This window comes from Rana temporaria, chromosome 9 (genome assembly GCF_905171775.1).
Source record: "Rana temporaria chromosome 9, aRanTem1.1, whole genome shotgun sequence".
Classification (NCBI taxonomy): Eukaryota; Metazoa; Chordata; class Amphibia; order Anura; family Ranidae; genus Rana; species Rana temporaria.
Window position 1 is genome coordinate 20,958,945 of NC_053497.1, and position 27,433 is coordinate 20,986,377.

Sequence of the window (27,433 nt, forward strand, 5' to 3'; positions counted from 1 at the left end):
GACCACTCAATGAAGAAGAGGAGGATACCGGGGGTAATGGTAGCTAGCTGCTGCCTAGTGCGCAATTTTAAAGCGAGATCTGTTTGGCGTTTTTTAGGCGCTTTTGGGCTAAAAATAGCGCCTGTAAAACGCTTCCGCTGCAGCCCCAGTGTGAAAGCCTGAGTGCTTTCACACTGGGGCACTGCCAGGGCATTAGAAAAAGTCCTCCAAGCAGCATCTCTGTTTTAAAAAATGGCCCACTGAGCCAACGGCCCACCGGGAAACTCCCTGTAGTCCCTATGGCCAGTCCATCCCTGATTGAAATCATATCCCCTCTCAAACGTTTCTTCTCTAGAGAGAATAAGTTTAGTGCTCACAACCTTTTCTCATAACTAATATCCTCCAGACTCTTTATTAGCTTTGTTGCCCTTCTTTGTACTTGCTCCATTTCCAGTACATCCTTCCTGAGGACTGGTGCCCAGAACTGGACAGCATTCTCCAGGTGCAGCCGGACCAGAGTCTTGTAGAGCAGGAGAATTATCATTTTATCGCTCGAGTGAATCCCCTCACTCCCTGCAATCAGTTGGGGTTTATAACAGATTTCAATAGTCCATCAAGCAAAAATAAGATCGAAATGGAGCTGTGTCGGCGTTGCTGTCCATGGTGCTGTAAAGATAATGAAGCACTTATTTATAGCCAACTATGCAGCACTTTTTGAAGGACATTTGGACAGATGTCTTGTTCTATAGCATGTTATTAGAGGTGCTGTGACAGATCGCCTCTGTACTGTAACTGTATTACAGGTGTTGTCACCGCCTGGTTCCGGGGTGTAATAGACAGCAGCTGTCACATTACATTTCCACTGTAGTCATTCTACTAGATGAGATTTAAGGCATTTTATTATACGGTGCAATACATCACATTCCAGCAATCACACAGGCTACAACTATTATCAAGACCCATGCATGCTATGAGTATATATTAGGATGTTCAATGTACAGCGGGGAGTATTTGATACACTGACGATTTTTGCAGGTTTTCCTACTTACAAAGCATGTAGAGGTCTGTAATTTCGGGAACGTCCCTCAGAAGGAGGGGGATCGCACGTGTGCGTTCCCGCGCAGCGGCGCGATCCCAATGCACTCGTGTCACCCGGACACGGCGCATCTCAGATCAGCAGGAGGGCTCTGTGACTGGCCCTTCTGATCACATGCGGGCGTGTCCACTCACAGCCGTCATGTGATGTAAACAAAGAGCCGGTTGCTAGGCGATCGGTTCTCCTCTTCTCACACAAAAGTTGTCGGTGAGGAGAGGAGAGGGATCGCTGCAGCCCGGCTGCTGATCAGTGAGTATCAGCTGTTTTTTACAGCTTTTTACTCACTGATCACCAGCCTAGTGTCCCCACATGTAAAACACACACAGTAAACACACATGTCCCCACATAGTAAAAACACCTGTCCCCCACATATGGAACAGTAAAATCACATGTCCCAATGATCATTTGCACACATGTCCGTGATCTCCTGCGCACATCTGTACATGATCATTTGCGTACATCTATCCGTGATCACACAAACCAATTATTATACACTTAGCCCAGGTTCACACTGGGTACGATTTCCTTCGATTTGAGATGCGATTTCACATGTGAAATCGCATCTCAAATCGGCGGCATTTGCCGGCAATTGTCGGCAATGACACTGTCCTAATCGGTGCGACGCCGCATCTGCGGCGCTGCACCGATTTCAAAAAGTAGTTCCTGTACTACTTTTTGCGATTTCGGGCCGCGATTTACATAGACATCTGTGCAGAAACCTGCACAGATGTCTCTTAAATCGCGGCCGAAATCGGGACAGCCGGCGGGAGTGAAATCGTGCGAGTTCAGCTGAACTCGCTCGGCTTCACTCCCGCAGCCCAGTGTGAACCAGGGCTAAATGGGATTTTCTACCATAAACATGTAGCAGAATACATTTTGGCTTAAATTTATGACAAAATTTGATTTTATTGGATTTCTTTTAAAATAGAAAGAAGAAAATATAGTTTTTTTTTTCCAAATTTCCGCTCTTTTTACGCTTATATCGCAAAAAAATAAAAACAGAGTCATAAATACCACCAAAAGAAAGCTCTATTTGTGCAAACAAAATGATAAAAATGTTATTTGGGATATTGAGCTGAGGGGAGTGGCCAGCGATGGATGTGTCCTGCTGAAGCTCTGTCCTTCTCGGCTCTTAACGGCTCTCACAGACGCTCAAATGGCAGGGTAACTAGTGTTGAGCGGAATACGCCATATTCGATTTCGCGATATATCACGAATATATAGACGAATATTCGTGAAATATTCGCTAAAATTGAATATTTGTGATATTTTATCAAAAAAAAAAATTTTGCAAAATTTCGCTAATGCGAATGCGAAATTGATTGCGAAATTTCGCTAATGCGAATGCAAAATTGATTGCGAAATTTTGAAACATTCAATTTCCCCTGCCGTTTGGAAAAAGTGTGGTTTTACATAATGGACCCTGCAACTAACAACAAGGTATTAATAAAATAAATACATTATTATATAGATTTGAGGGTTTACTTTGCCCAATTTGTATATTGATTAGTTTAATAAATATTGAATAACCATAGATTTGGAAAATACAGATCTCTCCTTTAGACTGACCTGTATTGAGTTAGGTAAAGATCAACCGCACACTGGGGCCCCTGATTCTGTTGAGTTGAAAAAAAAAACCAAGTAAACCGTTTACGTTGACATCTCTTAAATGTCTTTATGTTAAACAGTTATTATTCTCATTAAAGAGGTGAAATGCAAATGATGACACGGGACAAAAGATGGAAAATTCTTTGAAGATGTGATACACTGGAAAAACGCACATAAACACTCCACTCTCTCCTATGACAACTGTGGTAGGAGAACTCTGATTGGCTCTGATGCAAAAGAAGGGCGGAGAAAGTATTCGCGAATATTCGTAATACGAATATTCGCGATTGCGAATATTCGGCAACATAAACGGATCGCCTCAGCTTAGCTACTCGGCCCAGGGTCTCTAATCATACCAGCAATGCTTTTAGACGTCGATGGAGATCACTAGGATGTGATCTGTTTTAAAAATAAATTTCAAAAAATACGAATATTCGGAGTAGCGAATTTTGGCCGCGAAATTCGAGTTATTCGCGAATATTCGTATATGCCATATTCGTAACGAATATTCGCAATGCGAATATTCGTGAGCAACACTAGTAACTACAAAATAATATACACCATATCACTCCCTAGAGCCCAGGGATCACAACAATATGTTTTTTGGAGTAACCCGTGGAAAAACCGCAGCTAAAACCCTCAAAGAAAAGCCGCTCAAAGGGAATATTAAAATGGCACTGTCAAATTCTCCTCAGGCAGTCAAACCCCGCTCTGACAAGAAACAACAGCACTTATCACAGGATTCCTTTGATACTGATGATGAACACAGTGCCATAAGCCAGTCAAAACAAACTGATACATTACAACCCAAAATATTGAAACAAATAGAGAAAATGTTTCAAAAAGCTTTGAAAGTGTCCTCTGAACAAATTACTGAGACTCTGACTAAAGAAATCAGAGACATAGGTCAGCGCACTGCGGACCTTGAATACAGGATGGATGATATTGAAACAAGCATAGCAACCCATGACAATGAATTTGAAATGCTAAAAGAAGAAAATGCAGCAATGCAAGCCCGTTTGGAGGATTTTGAGAACAGGGCTTGCCGCTCAAATCTTCGTATAAGAGCTATACCGGAGTAAATCATTGACCTCCAATCGTCTATGACAGCCCTCTTTCAAGAACTAACACCATCAATTCCTATAGAAAGATTGGAAATGGATAGAATCCACAGAGCTTTAGGGCCACGCAAAGCTGATGGCCCCCCTCGCGATATAATTGCTAAGTTCCACTTTTTCCGCACCAAAGATCAAATTATATCTGCAGCTAGACTGAAAGAATCTCTTACTTTCCAAGGACATACGTACCAATTTTTTGCGGATTTATCTCCCATAACAGTAGCTAAACTTTGTGAGCTGAAACCTTTGCTCCTAAATCTCCAACTCCACCACATCCCATATCAATGGGGGTTTCCATTTTCAATTAGGTTCACTTATCAAGGAGCCAAATACTCCAGCAAAACCACTACAGAACTAAAGAACACGCTGCAAAAACTTCAGCTTTATAATAAGTCATCTGCAAATACGCGACGCCGTGCCCTTTCTGACTCTCCTCCACATTCATCAATCCCTGAACCTGATGGAAACAGACAGGCTACCCCGAAGAGAGGCCGTTTCAATCCTCCAGTTTCTGACCAGCAGGATACAATGGACTGACTTGACTGAGTAACTCACTTTGTGTCTCCTCCAAACTCCATGGTTAATTTAGCCATGCCTTAATTCATTCACATTTTTCCTACCCATAGAAGACAACGTATCAGTACACTTAAAATCATTCTGCCAAATCGCCTTGTTATACCCTCATAAGTCTCTCTTCATTGTAACATCCTGTCTCTCCCCCTTCTCCTATAACTACCTCTACCCCCTCCCCCACCCCCTCCTTCCCCCTTTCCTTTCCTCCCCTTCATACACTATGAAGAGACAGAAGTTGTATCTCCAAGGCTTTGTGTATTTATACTAATATTCTTGTTATTAACCCTATTCCTTTCCTACAGAGTGAATACTTAATTATCTTCCACACTTATAGCAGCCCTGAGGTGTATCAATCCTATGATCATACTAGAATTGAAATTTGCCATTTCTAGTTTTGAAATGTATAAGGTTAATTGCATAGGTGTGCGCAGCCTATTGCATTAGGGTGTGCACCATTAAGCTCAAACACGTGTGTGTGTGTGTGTGTGTGTGTGTGTGTGTGTGTGTCTACATACTGTATATATGACCCCCGGCACAATGATCTCCCTGCCGGCAGAGTGAAAGAGAAGAGCATAAACACTTCTCTTATGGCAAAGCCAGTAAGATGGAGATCTTTCCCATGTCTCTGTGGCTACACAGAGCAATAACACTAATGCACATGGAGTTATTAGGGTGTGCCTAGGCACACCCTGTGCGCACGCCTATGGTTAATTGTTTATCTTATGTTCTTAATTGAGGAATAACTAGTCACTAGTTAAATACATGTTTGTAGCTGGTTACTTTGCCAAGTTTGGTTGTCTTAGTTTAATATGGTTTTTTTTTCTTTCCTTATTCTTGAATAAATTTTAACTGTTGAGAAGTCGAGAAGAGGTCACTGCGCCTCTCATTTTTCTGTCCTAGGACTCTCCCTCACTGTAGTTACAGTGTAGGGGGCCTCCTCAGACAAACTTTGTGCCTCTGAGCTCCTGTCATTTTTGAGCTCAGAAAGCCTACTTTTTATTTCTTGCTATGGATTTCAACCATCTCAATCTAATTAGATTACTGTCTATCATCTCCTTTTTTTTTTCTTCTATCCTATTTCTTATTCTTTCTCCATTTTCCTCCCTTACTCCGGGTTTTGTCTAATACCACAATTTACATTTGATATGTACTGTTATATTTTTCTCAACACTCTTATATGGCTCCATTGAATGTACTTACCCTAAATACACAAGGTCTAAACATACCTCATAAACAGACTAAAGTTTTCAGGTCACTTTCAGCATCAAAAGCACACATAGTCTGCCTCCAGGAGACTCATTTCACTGAATCCTCCACCCCTAAATATTTTGGTGCAAGCTACCCCCAGGTTTATACAGCCTCAGCCAAGTTCAAACACAGAGGAGTGTTAATAGCATTTCACCGAACTACACCCTTTTCCCTAGAAACCAAAATCAAAGATCCAGAAGGTCGCTACCTCATATTTATAGGCAACCTATGCGATATCCCAATCACAATAGTCTCATATTACGCACCCAACAAAAGACCAACATCATTTTTATCCCACCACCTTCAAGTTATTGATACACATAAAGTAGGCACACTCCTGATTTGTGGAGATTCCAATCAAACAATTTATCCCTATTTAGATAAATCACCATTACCCCCTACATCTAATTCTCAATCTACATAGTTTGAGACTCCTTCAACAACATTCATTAACAGATTCTTTCCGTGAAATTAACCAATCCAAACGTCAATACTCCTTCTATTCTCACCCTCACAAATCCTTTTCCCGTATTGATCACATTTTAATTTCTATTTTGTATTTCCCCTGAATTGCTCACCTCATATATCAAACCCTATACATGGACCGATCATTGCACTATAATTTCCATCTTTAATTTATTACTTCCAAAAGCACAAGACTCAACGTGGCAAATAAACAACTCTCTCTTATCACACCCTTTACTCTCTCAAGACCTAGAAATTGCCCTAAAAAAATACTTAAAAAATAATAAATCCTCAGATATATCCCCACTAACATTATGGGAAGCGCATAAGCCTGTCCTTAGAGGGTATTGCTTACGTCAAGCATCACATCAAAAGAAAGAAAAGAAAAAACTGCAACAAAAACTTGAAACTGAATTTAGCAACTGTCATAATAAATTCCAATCTAGCCCTACACCGCAGAATAAAACACAACTCGAGAAAGCTAGCTTAAATCTAGACCTATTTTTGTCAGAATCTGTAGATAAAACTCTTCGTAAGTCCAAACAAAAATACTACTTCCAAGCCAATAAACCTGGCACTCTCCTTGCACGTGCACTTAAAAAACTAAACAACCCATCCAAACCAATCCGACTGAAAATCTCCCATGATAAATATACAAGTAATCCAGTCAATATCCTTCATACCTTCCACAAACATCTCACCTCCTTGTATAAAAAAAGAAGGCTGTTTCGACCAATCCTCAGCAGAAACTTTTTTTTCTCAAATAAAACTCCCTACTCTATCCCAAAGTCATTACGAAAGCCTTGAAAGCCCCATCACTCCCATTGAAATTGAACAAGCAATCAAATGCCTCAAACCTAATAAGCGTCCGGGACCAGATGGGTTTTCAGCCCTTTACTATAAAAAATTCTCACATATATTAACTCCCATGATGTTAGAAGCATTCAACTCCATCATTAATAACCAATCATTCAGATCTGAAACTCTAACGGCAATTATATCTATGATTCCTAAGCCACAATCTGAGGACTCTTCCTGTGCTAATTTTAGAACTATATCGCTCTTAAATCTAGATATAAAATTATTAGCGAAAGTGATTGCAACCCGATTGAATAGCATAATAGGTACCTTAATAAGTAACGACCAGGTTGGTTTTATCCCAATGCGCCAAGCAACTGATAATGTTCGTAGGGCTTTGTTGCTGATCCAAGCAGCCAAAAAAAGAAGAATCCCTATGTGTCTACTGTCACTAGACATCAAAAAAGCCTTTGACACGGTAACGTGGCCCTACCTACATTTCACTTTACAAAGATGGGGCTTTGGCCCACATTTCCTTAGTTGGGTCACATCTTTATATAATAACCCAAAGGCATACATCAAGTATGCAGGTTATAAATCAGCTATGTTCAATATTAACAGAGGCACTCGCCAGGGGTGCCCCCTCTCCCCACTGTTATTTGCCTTACTCATTGAACCCCTAGCTCAAGCTATTAGAACAAATCCATAAATTAAAGGTATAGAACTGTCTGGCTACCATCATAAACTCTGCTTATTTGCTGATGATATTTTAATTTTCATGTCTTCCCCCCATATTACAGCTCCCAACGTTATAAACAAACTTGACCAGTTTGCCCATATAGCTGGATTAAAAATAAACATGCAAAAATCTCTAGCTTTAAACATTTATTTTCCCCCCAGATATACTTCAACAAGCAAAGATATCCCTCCCTTTTACATGGTCCGCGACACATCTCTCATATCTAGTTATTGTACTTACCCCTGATCTAAAAGATATTTTCTCCGCCAACTACCCTCCACTGTTACGGAAAATTTCTAATTATTTAAAGCAATGGTCCACTCTCCGCTTATCTTGGTTAGGTAAAATAAATGTTATAAAAATGACTATATTACCCAAAATGTTATATCTCTTTAGAGTTTTACCCATTCCTATTCCAGCCTACTTCCTCAGAAACCTACAACGAAAAACATAATCATATATATGAAGCACTTTAAAATCTCGAATCTCTCCACACACCCTATACCTCCCTAAACTTAAAGGAGGTGCAGGTTTCCCAAACTTTGCCACTTATTTTCATGCTGCGCAAATAGCAAACATTCCCAAATACCATGTAAGCCATTAAATTCCACTATGGGTAGTAATTGAAACCATTGATAGCGACCCAATCTCTATACCAAATCTCATATGGTCCACCTCCTTTAACCACAAAATAATCGACAATAAGATTACTAAACATACAATCACTATTTGGGAAAGATTTAAAATGACCCAGGGTTTACAATCCCCACATGTACCCCTTATATCTTTTATGACAGGGTTTGACAAATTTGCTTGGAATCTAGGAGCCAGCTAAAAAAGTTAGGAGCCAGAAAACGCACCCCGTCCCGACGAGCTTGCGCGCAGAAGCGAACACATACGTGAGCAGCGCCCGCATATGTAAACGGTGTTCAAACCACACATGTGAGGTATCGAGCGAGAGCAATAATTCTAGCCTTAGACCTCCTCTGTAACTCAAAACATGCAACCTGTAGATTTTTTTAAACGTCGCCTATGAAGATTTTAAAGGGTAAAAGTTTGTCGGCATTCCACGAGCGGACGCAATTTTGAAGTGTGACATGTTGGGTATGAATTTACTCGGCGTAACATTATCTTTCATAATATTAAAAAAAATGGGGATAACTTTACTGTTGTCTTATTTTTTAATTAAAAAAAGTGTATTTTTTTCCCAAAAAAGTGCGCTTGTAAGACCGCTGCGCAAATACGGCGTGACAGAAAGTATTGCAACATTCGCCATTTTATTCTCTAGAGTGTTAGGATAAAAAATATATATATAATGTTTGAGGGTTCTAATTGGAGGGAAGAAGATGGCAGTGAAAAATATTGAAAAATGACATTAGAATTGCTGTTTAACTTGTAATGCTTAACTTGTAATACCAACGGCCACCACCAGATGGCGCCAGCTCACATCTGGTGGTAATAACCTGTAATACCAACGGCTCACCACCAGATGGCGCCAGCCCACCTTCCAAGCCAAGTCGCCAGGACACTATTTCTAGTCGCCATGGCGACCGGGATTTTTCGAGCCCTGTTTTATGAGAAACTCAAAGTTTTACCCAGCCCTCACATTTCCTAGAACCTTCATAAGATGGATTTCAGCGGGTCCAACACAATGTTGTGTCTTTTTAAAACCTGCCTCATTTAAAACATTACTGGAAAAATTACTGGAAAAAAATATTCCTCATGATTTCAGCAGTTTTCAAGAAATCCATTACTCCTGATCCGACTACCGCACTCCTAAATTTATAGCATTTTTATAGCACCGATCGCTGTATAAATGACACTGGTCCCAAAATAGTCAAGTGTCCGATGTGTCCACCATAATGTCGCAGTCATGATAAAAATCGCAGATCGCCACCATTACTAATAAAAAATAATAATAAAAAAAATGCCATAAAACGATCCCCTATCTTGTAGACGCTATAACTTTTACGCAAACCAATCAATATGCGCTTATTGCGTTTGTTTTTATTTACCAAAAATATGCAGAAGAATACGTATCGGCCAAAACTTTTTATATATTTTGGGGGATATTTTATTATAGCAAAAAGTAAAAAATATTGAATTTTTTTCAAAATTGTCGCTCTATTTTTGTTTATAGCGCAAACAAATAAACACAGCAGAGGTGATCAAATACCACCAAAAGAAAGCTCTATTTGTGGGGAAAAAAAGGACGCAGATTTTGTTTGGGAGCCACGTCGCACGACCGCGCAATTGTCAGTTAAAAGTGCCAAATCGCAAAAAGTGCTCTGGTCAGGAAGGGGTAAATTCTTCCGGGGCAGAAGTGGTTAATAAGCGACAAGCTTTCCGCGTCTCGATTGTGAATTTGCCGCAATTGCAGTGCAATTTATCACAACAAAATCACACCGCGCTTTGGGTGCCCAATTAGAAATAATGGCATCGCAAATGCGTCCTGCGTTTTGAGAATCGCCGCATTTTGCAATTTCAGGTGTGACTAAAGCCTTAAAGGGTAACTTCACTTTCGTGGGGAAAAAAAATAGCAAATAAAGAAAAAATAATATAGCGCCAGGGCCATCTTTAATGTTGATTGGGCAAACATTTTCTTGCACCCCCCCCCCCCCCCCCATGTAATTTTGCTTTCCCGACTTTCTCTGAGACATACAATAAATATCAGCTAGACCTAAAATCAGTTTACTGTATCAGATCAGGCAGTGATTGCGATTGGTTGCCAGAGGTTACAGCATTTCATTACCGCTTACTGACTGGTTGCTAAAGGTTACAGCACACATTACGGCTCACTGATTAGTTGCTAGAGGTTACAGCACATGATTTCTTCTTGATTGGTTGCTAGAGATTAATGTACAGTAATACTGCTCACTGGTTGCTAGAGGTGACAGCTTAACTCCTCACTGCAGAGGGGCGTGATATACATATGAATGCCGCCTTTATTTACATATCAATGCCGCCAGTCACACCTATTTACATATCAATTCTCCCACTATTTGCATATGAATGACAGTTATTTACATGTCAACACAGGGTCTGCCGGTGAGTCACCTGTACACAATAGGGCAGAGCTGGGCAGCATTAGTAGCAGCACTTCACACTGAGATATCGGGACACAGCACATGACTAAAACTTCAAAGGACTAGGAAATTTAAACTGGGATAGTTGACAAGTATGACACAGCTGTTTTGACAGGGTCCATGGCAGCTGCCCCTTTTGCCCTGCCTTAAAGACGGCCCTGTATAGCGCATATAATTGCAACACTTAGGCCCCATACACACGAGAGGATTTATCCGCAGATACGGTCCAGCGGATAAATCCTCTCGAGGATTTCAGAAGATTTCTATGCGATGGCGTGTACACACCATCGCATTGAAATCCGCGCTGAAATCCTCTGGCGATGACGTGTCGCGCCGTCGCCGCTATTATGTCGCGGCGACGGGCGCGACGCTGTCATATAAGGAATTCCACGCATGCGTCAAATCATTACGACGCGTGCGGGGAATCCCTTCGGACGGATGGATCCGGTAAGTCTGTACAGACGAGCGGATCCATCCGTTGGAATGGATTCCAGCAGATGGATTTGTTGTGCATGTCAGCGAATATCCGATCTGCTGGAATCCATCCCAGAGGAGATTTCTCAGCGGAAACAGATCCGCTGGCGTGTACACACCATAGGATCTATCCGCTGAAACCCATTTGCTGGGATTTATCTGCGGATGGATTCGATCGTGTGTATGGGGCCTAATTGTAATTGAATGTTATTAAAAATTAATTTCCTTTGTTTTTCAATCTGCAGCCAATGTAATTTTCTGAAAATGCATTGCAATATGGCTACATGGAGTTCTATACACCTGTAGGTAGATTCATGTAGGGGTGCCTAAAATTAAGGTCGGCGTAGCCTAGCCTGTTTAGGCTTCACCGCCGTAAATTAACTAGGCTAGTAGTGATTCACAATCTACGAATTCAAATTGGTTGGAGGGGGGCGTGTTGTATGGAAATGAGGCTTGACCTCACGTTTTTTTAAGTTTTTTGACACTGCGCATGCGCCGGGCGACTACATTTCCCAGTGCGCATTGCGGCTAAGTATGCCGTACTGGCCTATTGATTTCGACGTGGACGTAAATGACGTAAATCCCGATTCGCGGACGACTTACGCAAACGACGTTAACATTTCGAATTTTGCGGCGGGAACGACGGCCTTACTTAACATTGGCTAGGCCACTAGAGCATAGCTCTAACTTTATGGCGGCCTATCCCTTACGGAAACTACGTAATTCGACGGCGTAAGCCTGGCGTACGTTCGTGAATCGGCGTATCCCCTCATTTACATAATCTACGCCGGCCGCAATGAAAGCGCCATCTAGCGGCCATCAGAAACATTGCAAGCTAAGATAGAACAGCGCAAGCCGTCGTATCTTAGATATGTTAAAGCGTATCTCTGTTTGAGCATACACATAAACAAACGCCGGCGTAGATTCAGAGTTAGGCCGGCTTATCTACTGATAAGCCGGCCTAACTCTTTCTGAATCTACCTAACTATTTCTTGCTTGTGTGATTGGCTTAGCAGTTTCCCAGAAGTCTGCCTAAGATACAAGTCAGATTTCAGGCATCCCCTGCAACGAAAATGTCATTTTTGGAGATATACTTTCAATAAGAACACGTCTAAAGGGATGCAGGCCCAGCCGCTTTCCTTATTAGTGCTCCACAGCTGAACACCTGACAGTTAATTAGGAAACCACTCCCATTAGACCCACTGTGCTCAGAGGCATAGACAAACACACAGGGATTTCTTCAGAATAACAAAAGGTAGGAATCTGCAACAAAGGTTGTTATAATCCTTGCAATGTACATTTTTTGAGTTAAGCTTTAAATTTAAAAAGAGGGGAGTTGGTGAAGAGAATTGAAAAGATTAAAAAATGCAAACATTCTTAATGTGAAAAAAATACTGTTTTTGTTTTTACAAAGTTTTTGCTGAAATTTAGGAAATTTAGGCAAAATGTTGCTTGAAAATCCATAACAAAGGTAAAAGTAAGGAGGGGGTTATTTAAACTGCTGATACACTTCTGGGAAAGGAAGGAATGAGAAATTAGCAGTTGAGTCACTGCTGGGAGAGGGGAGCTGAGCTACCGAGTCACTGCTGGGAAGAGGGGAAGCTGCGCTTCTAAGTCACTACAGGGAGGGGGTAGCTGAATGAGCTGCAAAGTGAATGCTGGGAGGAAGAAGGGCAGGGTGAGCTGCTGGTCACTGGTTGAAGTCACTGGTTGTAGTGGGAGATAAGCTGCTGAACTACAGCTAAAAGGGGAAGCTGAGCTTCTAAATCACCATTGGGAGTAAGGCATCAGGGTGAGCTGAACCAAGGCTGGGACAAACGGTGGGCCAGTCGGGGTGGCTGCCCTGGGCAATGTGGTATCATGTGAGGTGGGAGGGGGCACCACAAGGAGATTTGGAGGGGGAATTTGGGGGGTTGTGGCAGGGATTAAGAAGTGTTCTAGGAGGGGAAATTTGGGAAGGTGTGCTAGAAGTGGTGATTGGGGGGATTTGTGTTGGGGAGGGTGGTTAAAGAAGATTTGTGCTAGGATGGGGGATTTAGGGGGTTTGTGCTAGAATAGGTTATATGGTTGGGGGGGGGGGGGGGGATTTGCGCTAGGATCGTAGATTTTTTCTTTGAGGAGGTATTCTTTTGCTAGCAGGGGAAATCGGGGGGGGGGGGGGGTTGTGCTTGTAGGGGAGATTTTAGGGGTGGAGTTTTTTTTGAGGGGTGGAGGTTTTTTTTGGGGAGGGGTTGAATTTTTGTGTTGGGGGCATATGGGGAGAGAGAGGATTTGATCTGGGAGGATGGGGGGGGGGCAAATATTTGTGCTAGGAGAGGGAATGGGAATATGTTTATGCTGGGAAAAAGGCAGGATTTATGTTTTTTTTTTTTTTTTTTTTTTGGGGGGGGGGGATTTTTGCTGACACATAATCATACATCTTGGGGAAGGTGGATGCAATTTAGCATCTTCGCCCTAGAGCTCTAGATGACCTTGTCTCTGCACTGAGCTATTGAGCTACTGCTGGGGGAGCAGGCTGAGTCACTGCTGGAAGTGGATAGCTGAGCTGGTGATTCACTGCTGGGGGTGGGAGCTAATCTGCTGAGCCACAGCTGAAATGGGAAGCTGAGCTTTTAAATCACTATTGGGAGTGGGGAGCAGGGTGAGCTGAGCTACTGCTGGTGGAGCAGGGTGAGCTAAGCTGCTGAGCTACGAATGGTGGAGCAAGGGAAGCTGAGCTGCTGAGTCAAATCTAGGAGGTGGAGCATAGGGAACTGAGCTGCTGAGTCACTGCTGGAAGAGAAAAGCTGAGTTGCCGAGTCAAATCTAGGAGGTGGAGCATAGGGAACTGAGCTGCTGAGTCACTGCTGGAAGAGGAGAGCTGAGTCAAATCTAGGAGGTGGAGCATAGGGAACTGAGCTGCTGAGTCACTGCTGGAAGAGGGGAGCTGAGCTGCTGAGACAAATCTAGGAGGTGGAGCATAGGGAACTGAGCTGCTGAGTCACTGCTGGAAGAGGGGAGCTGAGCTGCTGAGTCAAATCTAGGAGGTGGAGCATAGGGAACTGAGCTGCTGAGTCACTGCTGGGGCAGAGGAGCAAGATGAGCTGAGCTGCTCACTCACTTCTGGGAGGGGGAAGTGATGCTAAAAAAAACAACTTGATCAACTTTAGTGCTGCCGCTGTGAACTTTGAGGATGAGTTGTGTTGAAGTGCCTTTAGCTGCAGAGGTCAGTACATGCTTGTTGTAAAGCTCACTGCATTGTTAAGCATATGTCATTTTTTGAACATTAAGAACCTGACCACATATTCACTTTAGAAAAGACTCAAGCCATGTAAACACGATTGGATATCTGATGGAATCTAATCCGATGGATTTTTTCATCAAATATCCGATGAAGCTGACTTTCATCAGTCTTGCCTGCACACCATCGGTCAAATATCCGACCGTGTCCAACGCGGTGACGTAAAACACTACGACATGCTGAGAAAAATCAAGTTGAATTCTTCCGAGCATGCGTCGACTTGATTCTGAGCATGCATGGATTTTTGACCGATAGCCTTCCACACAGACAATTGTTTTTTTTTTCTATCGATTTTTTTATCCATAGGAAAATTTTAAAACATGTTCTATTTTTTTTCACCGATCGTGTGTACAAGGCTTCCGTCTCACAATTTTTGGAGCACAAACAGATCAACGAGTAATACAATGATGTTACGGGGGTATGGAGGGCACAAATAACCAGTAAATGCCACATGATTGCTGATGACAGACCATTGTATATGTCATACTTTATACTTGAACAAAGGTAAATCGCTCTTTAATGTAATATGCAGATCTTAATGGCTAAAATGACCTTTCCTTATTCTGGTGTGTTAGGTTTGTGTATTGGGTATTTCACGCTCTTATGAGTTGCTAATAATAGGGACTTATACTTGACATCCTGTAAATGCATGCAACGGTTCTTGTGTACTACTTGTACCTCACCAGGGTAAAGAGGCGTTGAGAAGAGTAATTATCCCTCCATCAAATCCTTTACCAGGGTGAAAGGGGTATTGAGATGAATAATTAATCCCTCCATCAGATAGCTTACCAGGGTGAAAGGGCTAATGAGATGAGTAATTATGCCTTCATCAGGTAACTCATCAGGAAGAAAGGGGTGTTGGGATGAGTAATCAACTCTACATTGGGTATTTTACCAGGGTGAAGGGATATTGGGATGAGTAATTAACTCTACACTGGGTACCTTACATGGGTGAAGGGGTGATGAGAAGAGCAGTCATCTGTATATCACGTAACTTATCAGGAAGAAGGAGGTGTTGGGATAAGTAATCATCTCTGCATTGGGTATACCACCAGGGTGAAGGGGTGTTGGGAAGAATAATTAACTCTACACTGGATAACTTACCAAATGAAGAGAATGTTCAGAAGGTTTTTAATTTCTACATTGGCTACCTTACCAGTAGGCATGTGCAAAAGGGAAAATTTCGTTTCGTTTCGTTTTAATTCGTTATTTAATTAATTTCGTTAAGTTAGGTTCGTTACATGTGTTAAATTCGTTTTCGGAACTCGTTCGTTTTCGACCGAATTTCGAAAAATCCGGTCGAATTCGAAAATGCTCTCTTGGAATATAATTTCGAAATTCGATCGGAATTCGAAAAAAAAAAAATTTCGAATTCCAAATCGAAAACCCGCGGACGAAATTCGATCGGAATTCGAAAAAAAAAAAAAAAAAAAAATTCGAATTCCAAATCGAAAACCCGCGGACGAAATTCGATCGGAATTCGAAAAAAAAAAAAAAAAATTCGAATTCCAAATCGAAAACCCGCGGACGAAATTCGATCGGAATTAAAAAAAAAAAAAAATTTTTTTTTTTTTTCGAATTCCAAATCGAAAACCCGCAGACGAAATTCGATCGGAATTCGAAAAAAAAAAAAAAAATTTGAATTCCGATCGAATTTCGTCCGCGGGTTTTCGATTCGGAATCGAAAACGTTCGGATTCGGTAAATTCATTAATATTGCAATTCGGGAATTCGTATGCATCCGAATGTCCGAATAATGAAAAATTCGTCCGAATTTCGATTCGGAACGAAACGAAATGCACATGCCTACTTACCAGGGTGAAGCAGTGTTGGGTGGAATAATCTTCTCTACATTGTCTACCTTACCAGGGTGAAGCAGTGTTGGGTGGAATAATCTTCTCTACATTGTCTACCTTACCAGGGTGAAGCAGTGTTGGGTGGAATAATCATCTCTACGTTGGCTACATTACCCAGGGTGAAGCAGTGTTGGGTGGAATAATCATCTCTACGTTGGCTACATTACCAGGGTGAAGCAGTGTTGGGTGGAATAATCACCTCTACGTTGGCTACATTACCAGGGTGAAGCAGTGTTGGGTGGAATAATCATCTCTACGTTGGCTACATTACCAGGGTGAAGCAGTGTTGGGTGTAATAAACCTCTCTACGTTGGGTGCCTTACCAGGGTAAAGGAGATGTTGAGAAGGGCTGGAATTACTACATTGGGTACCTTACCAGGATGAACAGGGTGTTGAGAACTGTTATCATTCTACATTGGGTACCTTACCAGGGTGAGGGGGTGTTGAGTAGAATAATCACCACCTACATCAGGTACCTTAGCAGGTAAAGAGAATAATCATCTCTACAATGGGTACCTTATCAAAGTAAAGGGGAATTTATTTGAGAAGAGTTTTCATCTCTACCTCCGGTACTTTTCCAGGGTGAAAGGGGTGTTAAAAAGCATAATCATTTCTCTATCAGGTGTCTTACCGGGGTAATGGGGGTGTTGTGGAAGAGTAACCATCTCCAAATCTGGTGCCTTAAAAAGGAAGGGTGAAGGGGATGTTGAGTAGTTATATCTACTTTAGGAATCTTACAGGGTTAAGAGGGTGTTGGGAGAAGTAGTCATCTCTACAATGGGTACCCTACAAGGGTGAGCGGGGGTGTGAGGAAAAATAATCACTCTACATCAGGTACCTTACCAGGGTGGGGGGGGCGTTATTACTCTTACATCGGTTATCTTACCAGGGTGGGGGGTGGAAGTGTTATTACCCTTACATCGGGTACCTTACCAGGGTGGGGGGGAAGCGTCATTACCCTTACATTAAGTACCTTATCAGGGTGGGGGGGAAGCATTATTACCCTTACATTGGGTACCTTACCAGGGTGGGGGGGGCTGTAAGGAAGAGTCCTCACCTCCTACATCAGGTACTTTAACAGGGTGGGGGGGGGGTGAGGAAGCGTGATCACCCTTACATCAGGTACCTTACCAGGGTGAGGGAGTGTGAGGAAGCGTGATCACCCTTATTTTTTTTTTTTTTTTTTTTTTTTTAAGTGTATTTTGTGCGTGTGCTCGAGAGAGGAGCCAGACTGCAGGAGTTGGGAGTAGGCAGGCCTCCCCCAGGGGCAATCTGCCACCTTTCTCCATGCCCCAGGTGGCAATGGCGGGTGTGTGAGGGGGTCCTCCCACACACCCCGCCCTACCTGCTCCGCTTTGAAGCCCAACGGGGCAGAGGGACTCCCTATAAGGGAGTGAGAGGATTAGCCCGCTCAACCAGCCCCGTTAGTCCTTCGCCTCTCTTTTTTAGAGACCGCGTGGTCAAAGTGCATGTGTGTTAACCCAATTTCGAGTGCGTGTATAGGTGTGGTGGTTTTTGTGGGAGGGGGGTGGGCGTACTAAGCGTAGGCTTACCTCGCATAGCACACCCACCGGGAGCCGGGCTGAGACCACCAAACTCAATTCACATGTAGCCGAGACCGGGAACCGAACCCCTGGCTGCAGAGGTGAATGGCTTGTCAGCGCAGTGCCAATCACGTTGAGCCACCGCAGCTCCCTGTGATCACCCTTATATCAAGTACCTTCCCAGGGGGGTGTTGAGAAGAGTAATAATCTCTGAAGCAGGTAGCTTACCTGGGTGAGGACTTTCATCATTACATCAGGAACCTTACTAGGTGAAGAGGGTGTTAAGAAAATAAAATCATCTCTACCTCAGGTACTTTGCCAGGGTAAAGGGAATGTTCAAAAGGGTAATCATTTCTATATCAGGTACCCTACCAGGGTAAAGGGGGTCTTAAAAGGGTAATCCTCTCCAAATCATGTACCTTTAAAAGGTTAAAGGAGTGTTGAAAAAAGCAGCCATCTTATCATTCTCAATCATATTTTACATCAGGAACCTTACAAGGTGAAGAGGGCATTAGGAAAAGTTATAATCTCTACATCGGGTACCCTACAAGGGTAAAGAGAGGGTTGAGGAGAGTATTCATCTCTACCTCAGGTAGTTTGCTAAGGCGAAGGGGGTATTGAGAGGGTAATCCTTTCTATATTGGGTACCTTACCAGGGTGAAAGGAGTGTTGAGAAAGGGTAATCCTCTCTAAATCGGGTACCTTAACCACTTGAGATCCGCGCTATAGACGAAATACGTCCGCAGCGCGGCTCTCAAGTGCCAAGTGGCCGTTTAAAAACGGCCTTTATGTGCATTACCCGCGCGCGCCACTGGGTGGCGTGCGGCGGGTAAAAACTGTCCCGACGCATCGCCGAAGACCCGATGCGTGTACCTGGCGGCCGCGATGTCCGCCGGGTACACGCGATCGTCGGTGACACGGCAGGTGACAGCAGGGACGTGGAGCTCTGTGTGTAAACACAGAGCTCCACGTGCTGTCAGAGGAGAGGAGACCGATCTGTGTCTCTTGTACATAGAGACACAGCATCGGTCACCTCCCCCAGTCACCCCCCTCCCCCCACACAGTTATAACACACCCAGGCTACACATTTAACCCCTTCCTCACCCCCTAGTGTTAACCCCTTCACTGCCAGTCACATTTATACAGTAATTAGTGCATTTTTATAGCACTGATCGCCGTATAAATGTGAATGGCGCCAAATTTGTGTCAAAAGTGTCCGATACGTCCGCCGCAATATCCCAGTCCCAATAAAAATCGCAGATCGCCGCCATTACTAGTAAAAAAAAAAATAATAAAAAAAATCATAATTCTGTTCCCCATTTTGTAGGCGCTATAACTTTTGCGCAAACCAGTCGCTTATTGTGATTTTTTTTTTTTTTTTACAAAAATACGTCGAAAAATACGTATCGGCCTTAACTGAGAAAAAAAATAGTTTTTTAAAAAAAAATTGGGATATTTATTATAGCAACAAGTAAAAAATATATATATATTTTTTTTAAATTGTTGCTCTTTTTTTGTTTATAGCGCAAAAAATAAAAACCGCAGAGGTGATCAAATACCACCAAAATAAAGCTCTATTTGTGGGGAAAAAAGGACGCCAATTTTGTTTGGGAGCCACGTCGCACGACCGCGCAATTGTCAGTTAAAGCGACGCAGTGCCGGACGCTGAGATTTCGCCTGGGAACGAAGGGGGTTTATGTGCCCAGTAAGCAAGTGGTTAAAAGGTTGAGAAGAGTAGTTGGTTATCTTTACATCATAAACTTTACAAAGTGAAGAAGGTGTTAGGAAAAGTCATTATCTCTACATCGATTACCCGACAAGGGTAAAGGGGGTGTTGGGAAAAGTTATCTTTACATTGCGTACCTTACCAGGGTGAAGAGGGTAGTAAGAAGAGTGACCATTTCTATTTTAGGTACCTTACCAGGGTGAAGAGGGCAGGGCCGTCTTTAATTTTGATTGGACCCTGGGCAAAAAAAATCTTGGGGCCCCTCCCCCATGCAATTTTGCTCTCCACATGCTCTGAGACATACAATAAATATCAGCTAGACTTAATATCAGTTTACTGTATCAGATCAGGCAGCGATTGCAATTGGTCGCCAGAGATTACAGCATATCATTACCGCTTACTGACTGGTTGCTAGAGGTTACAGCACACATTACGGCTCACTGATTAGTTGCTAGAGGATACAGCACATGATTTCTGCTTGTTGATTGGTTGCTAGAGATTACTGTACAGTAAAACTGCTCACTGATTGGTTGCTAGAGTTAACAGCATATTATCTCCTCACTGCAGAGGGGCATGATATACATATGAATGTCACATTTATTTACATATCAATGCAGCCAGCCGCCGCTATTTACATATCAATGCTCCAGTTTTTTGCATATGAATGACGGTTATTTACATGTAAACACAGGGTCTGCGGGTGAGTCATCTGTACACAACAATAGGGCAGAGCTGGGCAGCATTAATAGCAGCACTTCACACTGAGATATCGGGGACACAGCACAGGACTAAAACTTCAAGGGACAAGGAAATATAACCACTTCCATACCGCACAATAGGGAAATGACGGCGGCAGGAACCCCTCGCCGATCCGGGTGGACGTCATATGACCCCGACGATCTAGGGCGCGCACGCCCGCTGCAGCGCGCGTGACCCGGCGTGGGTGCCCGGCGGCCGCGATTGCCGCCGGGTGCCTGCGATTGCCGGTAATCACGGCAGGAGTGTGGATCTGTGTGTGTAAACACACAGATCCACCTCCTGTCAGCGGTGAGGAGACCAATGTGTGTTCCCAGTACAGAGGAACACACATCGGTCTCCTCCCCTTGAGAGTTCCCTCCCCCTTCAGTTAGAACACACCTTAGGAAACATATTAACCCCTTCAAAGCCCCCTAGTGGTTAACCCCGTCCCTGCCAGTCACATTTACACAGTAATCAATGCATATTTATAGCATTAATCGCTGTATAAATGTGAATGGTCCCAAAAACGTGTCAAAAGTGTCCGATGTGTTCGCCGCAATGTCACGGTGACAGTAAAAAAAATGGCAAATCGCCGCCAATACTAGTAAAAAAATTAATAAAATTAAAATGCCATAAATCTATCACCTATTTTGTAGACGCTATAACTTTTACGCAAACCAATCAATATACGATTATTGCGATTTTTTTTTTTTTACCAAAAATATGTAGGAGAATACGTATCGGCCTAAACTGAGGGAAAAAAATGTTTTTTTAAAAAAAAAATTGTGATATTTATTAAATAAAAAAGTAAAAAATATTGTGTTTTTTTAAAAAAAAAATCGCTCTTCTTTTGTTTATAGCGCAAAAAAGCGCAATTGTCATTCAAAGTGCAACAGTGCTGAAAACTAAAAATTGGTCTGGGCAGGAAGGGGGTGAAAATGCCCTGTATGGAAGGGGTTAAACTGGGATAGTGGGCAAATATGAGGCAGCTGCTTTAAGCCCCACAACAATGACAGGGCCCAGGGCAGCTTCCCCTTTTGCCCTGCCTTAAAGACGGCCCTGGAAGAGGGAATTGGGAAGAGTAACCATTTCTATTTCAGGTACCTTACCAGGGTGAAGGGGGTATTAAGAAGAGTAAACATTTCTATTTTAGGTGCCTTACCAGGGTGAAGGGGGTATTAAGAAGAGTAACCATTTCTATTTCAGGTACCTTACCAGGGTGAAGGGGGTATTAAGAAGAGTGACCATTTCTATTTCAGGTACCTTACCAGGGTGAAGGGGGTATTAAGAAGAGTGACCATTTCTATTTCAGGTGCCTTACCAGGGTGAAGGGGGTATTAAGAAGAGTGACCATTTCTATTTCAGGCACCTTACCAGGGTGAAGGGGGTATTAAGAAGAGTAACCATTTATATTTCAGGTACCTTACCAGGGTGAAGGGGGTATTAAGAAGAGTAACCATTTATATTTCAGGTACCTTACCAGGATGAAGGGGGTGTTAAGAAGAGTAACCATTTCTATTTCAGGTACCTTACCAGGGTGAAGGGGTATTAAGAAGAGTAAACATTTCTATTTCAGGTACCTTACCAGGGTGAAGGGGGTATTCAGAAGAGTAACCATTTATATTTCAGGCAGCTTACCAGGGTGAAGGGGGTATTAAGAAGAGTGACCATTTCTATTTCAGGCACCTTACCAGGGTGAAGGGGGTATTAAGAAGAGTAACCATTTCTATTTCAGGTACCTTACCAGGGTGAAGGGGGTATTAAGAAGAGTAAACATTTCTATTTTAGGTACCTTACCAGGGTGAAGGGGGTATTCAGAAGAGTAACCATTTCTATTTCAGGTACCTTACCAGGGTGAAGGGGGTATTAGGAAGAGTAACCATTTCTATTTCAGGCACCTTACCAGGGTGAAGGGGGTATTAGGAAGAGTAACCATTTCTATTTCAGGTACCTTACCAGGGTGAAGGGGGTATTAAGAAGAGTGACCATTTCTATTTCAGGCACCTTACCAGGGTGAAGGGGGTATTAAGAAGAGTAACCATTTATATTTCAGGTACCTTACCAGGGTGAAGGGGGTATTAAGAAGAGTGACCATTTCTATTTCAGGTACCTTACCAGGGTGAAGGGGGTATTAAGAAGAGTGACCATTTCTATTTCAGGTACCTTACCAGGGTGAAGGGGGTATTAAGAAGAGTGACCATTTATATTTCAGGTACCTTACCAGGGTGAAGGGGGTATTAAGAAGAGTGACCATTTCTATTTCAGGTACCTTACCAGGGTGAAGGGGGTGTTAAGAAGAGTAACCATTTCTATTTCAGGTACCTTACCAGGGTGAAGGGGGTATTAAGAAGAGTGACCATTTCTATTTCAGGTACCTTACCAGGGTGAAGGGGTATTAAGAAGAGTGACCATTTCTATTTCAGGTACCTTACCAGGGTGAAGGGGGTATTAAGAAGAGTGACCATTTCTATTGCAGGTACCTTACCAGGGTGAAGGGGTATTAAGAAGAGTGACCATTTCTATTTCAGGTACCTTACCAGGGTGAAGGGGGTATTAAGAAGAGTAACCATTTCTATTTCAGGTACCTTACCAGGGTGAAGGGGGTATTAAGAAGAGTGACCATTTCTATTTCAGGTACCTTACCAGGGTGAAGGGGGTATTAAGAAGAGTGACCATTTATATTTCAGGTACCTTACCAGGGTGAAGGGGGTATTAAGAAGAGTGACCATTTCTATTTCAGGTACCTTACCAGGGTGAAGGGGGTATTAAGAAGAGTGACCATTTCTATTTCAGGTACCTTACCAGGGTGAAGGGGTATTAAGAAGAGTGACCATTTCTATTTCAGGTACCTTACCAGGGTGAAGGGGGTATTAAGAAGAGTGACCATTTCTATTTCAGGTACCTTACCAGGGTGAAGGGGGTATTAAGAAGAGTGACCATTTCTATTTCAGGTACCTTACCAGGGTGAAGGGGGTATTAAGAAGAGTGACCATTTATATTTCAGGTACCTTACCAGGGTGAAGGGGGTATTAAGAAGAGTGACCATTTCTATTTCAGGTACCTTACCAGGGTGAAGGGGGTATTAAGAAGAGTGACCATTTCTATTTCAGGTACCTTACCAGGGTGAAGGGGTATTAAGAAGAGTGACCATTTCTATTTCAGGTACCTTACCAGGGTGAAGGGGTATTAAGAAGAGTGACCATTTCTATTTCAGGTACCTTACCAGGGTGAAGGGGGTATTAAGAAGAGTGACCATTTCTATTGCAGGTACCTTACCAGGGTGAAGGGGGTGTTGAGAAGGGTAATCATTATATCTGCCACTGCCAAGTTGACAATGAACAGGCTGGTTGATGACTGAATTCTCTTGTTCTTTATGACGACATGACAGACCAGAATATTCCCAAAGAGAGAGATGATAATAATCACCGAGTAGGCGACTATCAATAGGGCTTTCACCGTCAAGCTCTGTGACTCGGCTTCGTACTTCGTATTATTCTCGAAGTCCCCAATATCGTCAATGTTTATGTCCCCGTTGAAGAGGGACGAGATGTTAGGAAAGCCGTAAAAGGCAGAGAAAATGTCAGAGGAGTTCACCACATCGGTCCTCCTGAAGGGCTTCGAGACGTACGGTAGGGAGAACCACACGTGCCTGGTCATTTTAATGCATTAGGGCATCAGATAATTCCGTCTACTGTTGTATTTCAACAGTTGGCCCCGTCCAGGTGTGCAAAACTTTCCTAGAAGGTGATTGGCTGCCCCATGATAATCCCTTTTGCAATGTCTTCTAGTTCTCCAGAGCAGTGACAAGATATGACTTTTCCACTGAAGCCAAAAACTTCCTAAAAATTCTGAACTCCAGTGAAAATGTTTTGTGATGACGGAAAATGTTCTCCAACAGTTCCCAGTGGGAATAAATCCTTTGCCAGAGGGTAAGGTCTTGTGTCTTCTTCCATCTGCCAGGACTCTTGCGCTTGCATCTTGGCTCTCATAGCGTGCTGGATGGTGACGTTGGTCTCCACCACTCTCCGACCAATGGGGGCATTTCTGCATTCGCGAGCTGATTCCAAGGCATTACTATTTTCATATCGAGCTGTTATTTTTTTGTCAGTCCTGATTGCTGAAAACGTATGGAGGCAAGCCTCCCCAGCATCCCTTTAGACATTCTCCTAGATTTCCAGTGTGCGCTGCTGCATCCGTTCTTTTCACATCAGTGCATGCAAGTGAGATAGGGACCATAGATTGTAAGCTCCTTAAGGCGAATGTACAATATGCAAAGTGCCTCGCATATTGTCTGGAACATACAACTATGTGAAATCTTCTCAGCCAAGCGGTCAACCCTGCTGCCATCTACTTAGACATTCAGAGTGGGGGCCACACCGGCTATTCAATCCCCCCTCCTGCTGAGAGATTTAAGTCCTCTCATTAGCAGCACACTGATTTCAGCACGCGCTGTAGCTTTTTTGTGTTTTCAGTGTTTTTTTTAGTTTTTTTTTTAAGCCGCTTGACTTAATGAATACCGGTAATTGTTAAAATTCCAAAACCACTTTTAACCACTTCAGTCCTGAAAGAATTGTCTGCCCGATGCCCGGCCATTTTTTGCGATTCGGCACTGCGTCGCTTTAACTGACTATTGCGCGGTCGTACAATGCTGTACCCAAAAAACATTGGGCCAGATTCTCAAAGGGCTTACGACGGCACAACGCCATTTGCGCCGTCGTAAGTCCTAATCTGGCCCAGCGTATCTATGCGACTGATTCGTAGAATCAGTTACGCATAGATATCCATTAGATCTGACAGGCGTAAGGCTCTTACGCTGTCAGATCTTAGATGCAATTTTTTTTTCCCGCCGCTAGGTGTCGCCGACATCGTTTTCCCCGTCGTCTATGCAAATTAGCTATTTACGCGAGATTCCCGAACGTACGCGTGGTCGACGCAGTGAATTTACGAGGTTTCCATAGCATTTGCGACGCGTAAAGTTGCCCCTGCTATATGAGGGGCAACCAATGTTAAGTATGGCCGTCGTTCCCGCGTCGAAATCTAAAAATGTACGTCGTTTGCGTAAGTCGTCCGTGAATGGCGCTGGACACCATTTACGTTAACGTCGAAACCAATGACGTCCTTGCGACGTCATTTAGCCCAATGCACGTCGGGAAATTTTAGGGACGGCGCATGCGCAGTAGGATCGGCGCGGAAACGCGCCTAATTTAAATGATCCACGCCCCCTACCTGGATCATTTGAATTAGGCGTGCTTGCGCCGGAGGATTTACGCTACGCCGCCGCAACTTTACAGGCAAGTGCTTTGTGAATCAAGCACTTGCCCGTAAAACTTGCGGCCGTGTAGCGTAAACGAGATACGTTACGCCCGCATAGTTTTACGCCAGGATACGAGAATCTGGCCCATTGACTTCCTTTTGTAAATTGATAACAGTAAACACTTTAACCTCTTCAGCCCCGGTAGAATTGGCTGCCCAATGCCCGTGCCATTTTTTGCGATTCGGCACTGCGTCGCTTTAACTGACAATTGCGCGGTCGTGCGACGTGGCTCCCAAACAAAATTGATGTCTTTTTTTCCCCACAAATAGAGCTTTCTACTGGTGGTATTTGATCACCTCTGCGGTTTTAATTTTTTGCGCTATAAACAAAAAAAATTGAAAAAAAACGCAATGGGGCCAGATTCACAGACAACTTACGCGGCGTAAGTTCCAGCTATGCGCTGTATTCAGGAAACAAGATACGCCTGAATTTTGCCAAGATACGACCAACGTAAGTCTCCTACGCCGTCGTTTCTTGGGTGCATATTTACGCTGGCCGCTAGGGGCGCTTCCGTTGATTTACGCATCGAATATGTAAATGAGCTAGATACGCCGATTCGCGAACGTACTTGCGCCCGTCGCAGTAAGCTACGCCGTTTACATAAGGCGTACGTCCGGCGTAAAGTTACCCCTGCTATATAAGGTGCAGGTAATGCAAAAGGTATGGACGTTGAACAGCCGTCGAATTTTACGCTGTTTACGTAAGTCGTACGTGAATGGGGCTGGGCGTTACGTTCACGTCACAGGCATTGAGCCGGCGTATGTTAGGGAGTAAATTCGACGTGGTTCTGAGCATGCGCCGTCACGATTCATTTTAATACAACACGCCCACTACCTACCTACTTTGAATTAAGCGGGCTTACGCCGGCCCATTTACGTTACGCCGGCGTACATATGGGAGAAAGTGCTTTGTGAATACTGTACTTGCCTCTCAATGTTACGACGGCGTAGCGCATATGAGATGCACTACGCCTATCTAAAGATGCGCCGATCTCTCTGAATCTGGCCCAATATCTTTTACTTTGTTTTTGCTATTATAAATATCTTAAATAAAAAAAAAAAAAGATACATTTTTTTTCCTCAGTTTAGGCCGATACGTATTCTTCTACATATTTTTGCTAAAAAATCGCAATAAGCGTATATTGATTGGTTTGCGCAAAAGTTATAGCGTCTATAAGATAGGGGGTAGATTTATGGCATTTTTTATTATAATTTTTATTTTTTTACTAGTAATGGCGGCGATCAACGATTTTTATCGTGACTGCGATATTGCGTCACACACATCGGACACTTGTGACACTATTTTGGGGCCATTGTCATTTATACAGCGATCAGTGCTATAAAAATACACTGATTACTGTATAAATGACACTGGCAGGGAAGGGGTTAAACACTAGTGGGCGATGAAGGGGTTAAGTGTGTCCTAGGGAGTGATTCTAACTGTGTTGGGGCTGGGCTACATGTGACACAACACTGATCACTGATCCCGATGACAGGGAGCAGTAGATCAGTGTCCTGTCACTAGGCAGAACCGGGAAATGCCTTGTTTACACAGGCATCTCCCCGCTCTGCAGCTCCGTGACACGATCACGGGGGAACCGGCGGACATCGAGTCTGCAGGTCCCACGGGCACGGTGCTTGTGGCGGCCATGCGTGCCCGCTAGGCGTCAGATTTAAAGCAACGTACAGGTACGATGCTTTGCCTGCCCGTGCCATTCTGCCGACGTATATCGGCGTTAGCCGGTCGGCAAGTGGTTAAAGTTGATGTAAACCCGACCTTAAAGATTTAATTT

General features: G+C 43.3%; 1 protein-coding gene across 1 annotated transcript in view; it reads right to left on the reverse strand.

Annotated features, from left to right (window-relative positions):
• Positions 1-24,527, reverse strand: part of LOC120913166 (probable G-protein coupled receptor 83) — an 88,961-nt gene extending 64,434 nt beyond the window's left edge. The window contains exon 1 of the mRNA XM_040322907.1: positions 23,604-24,527. Within this exon, the coding sequence (XP_040178841.1) occupies positions 23,604-23,984 (381 nt within the window). The 5' untranslated portion in view covers positions 23,985-24,527. The remainder of the gene's footprint in view (positions 1-23,603) is intronic.
• Positions 24,528-27,433: the final 2,906 nt, after the last annotated feature.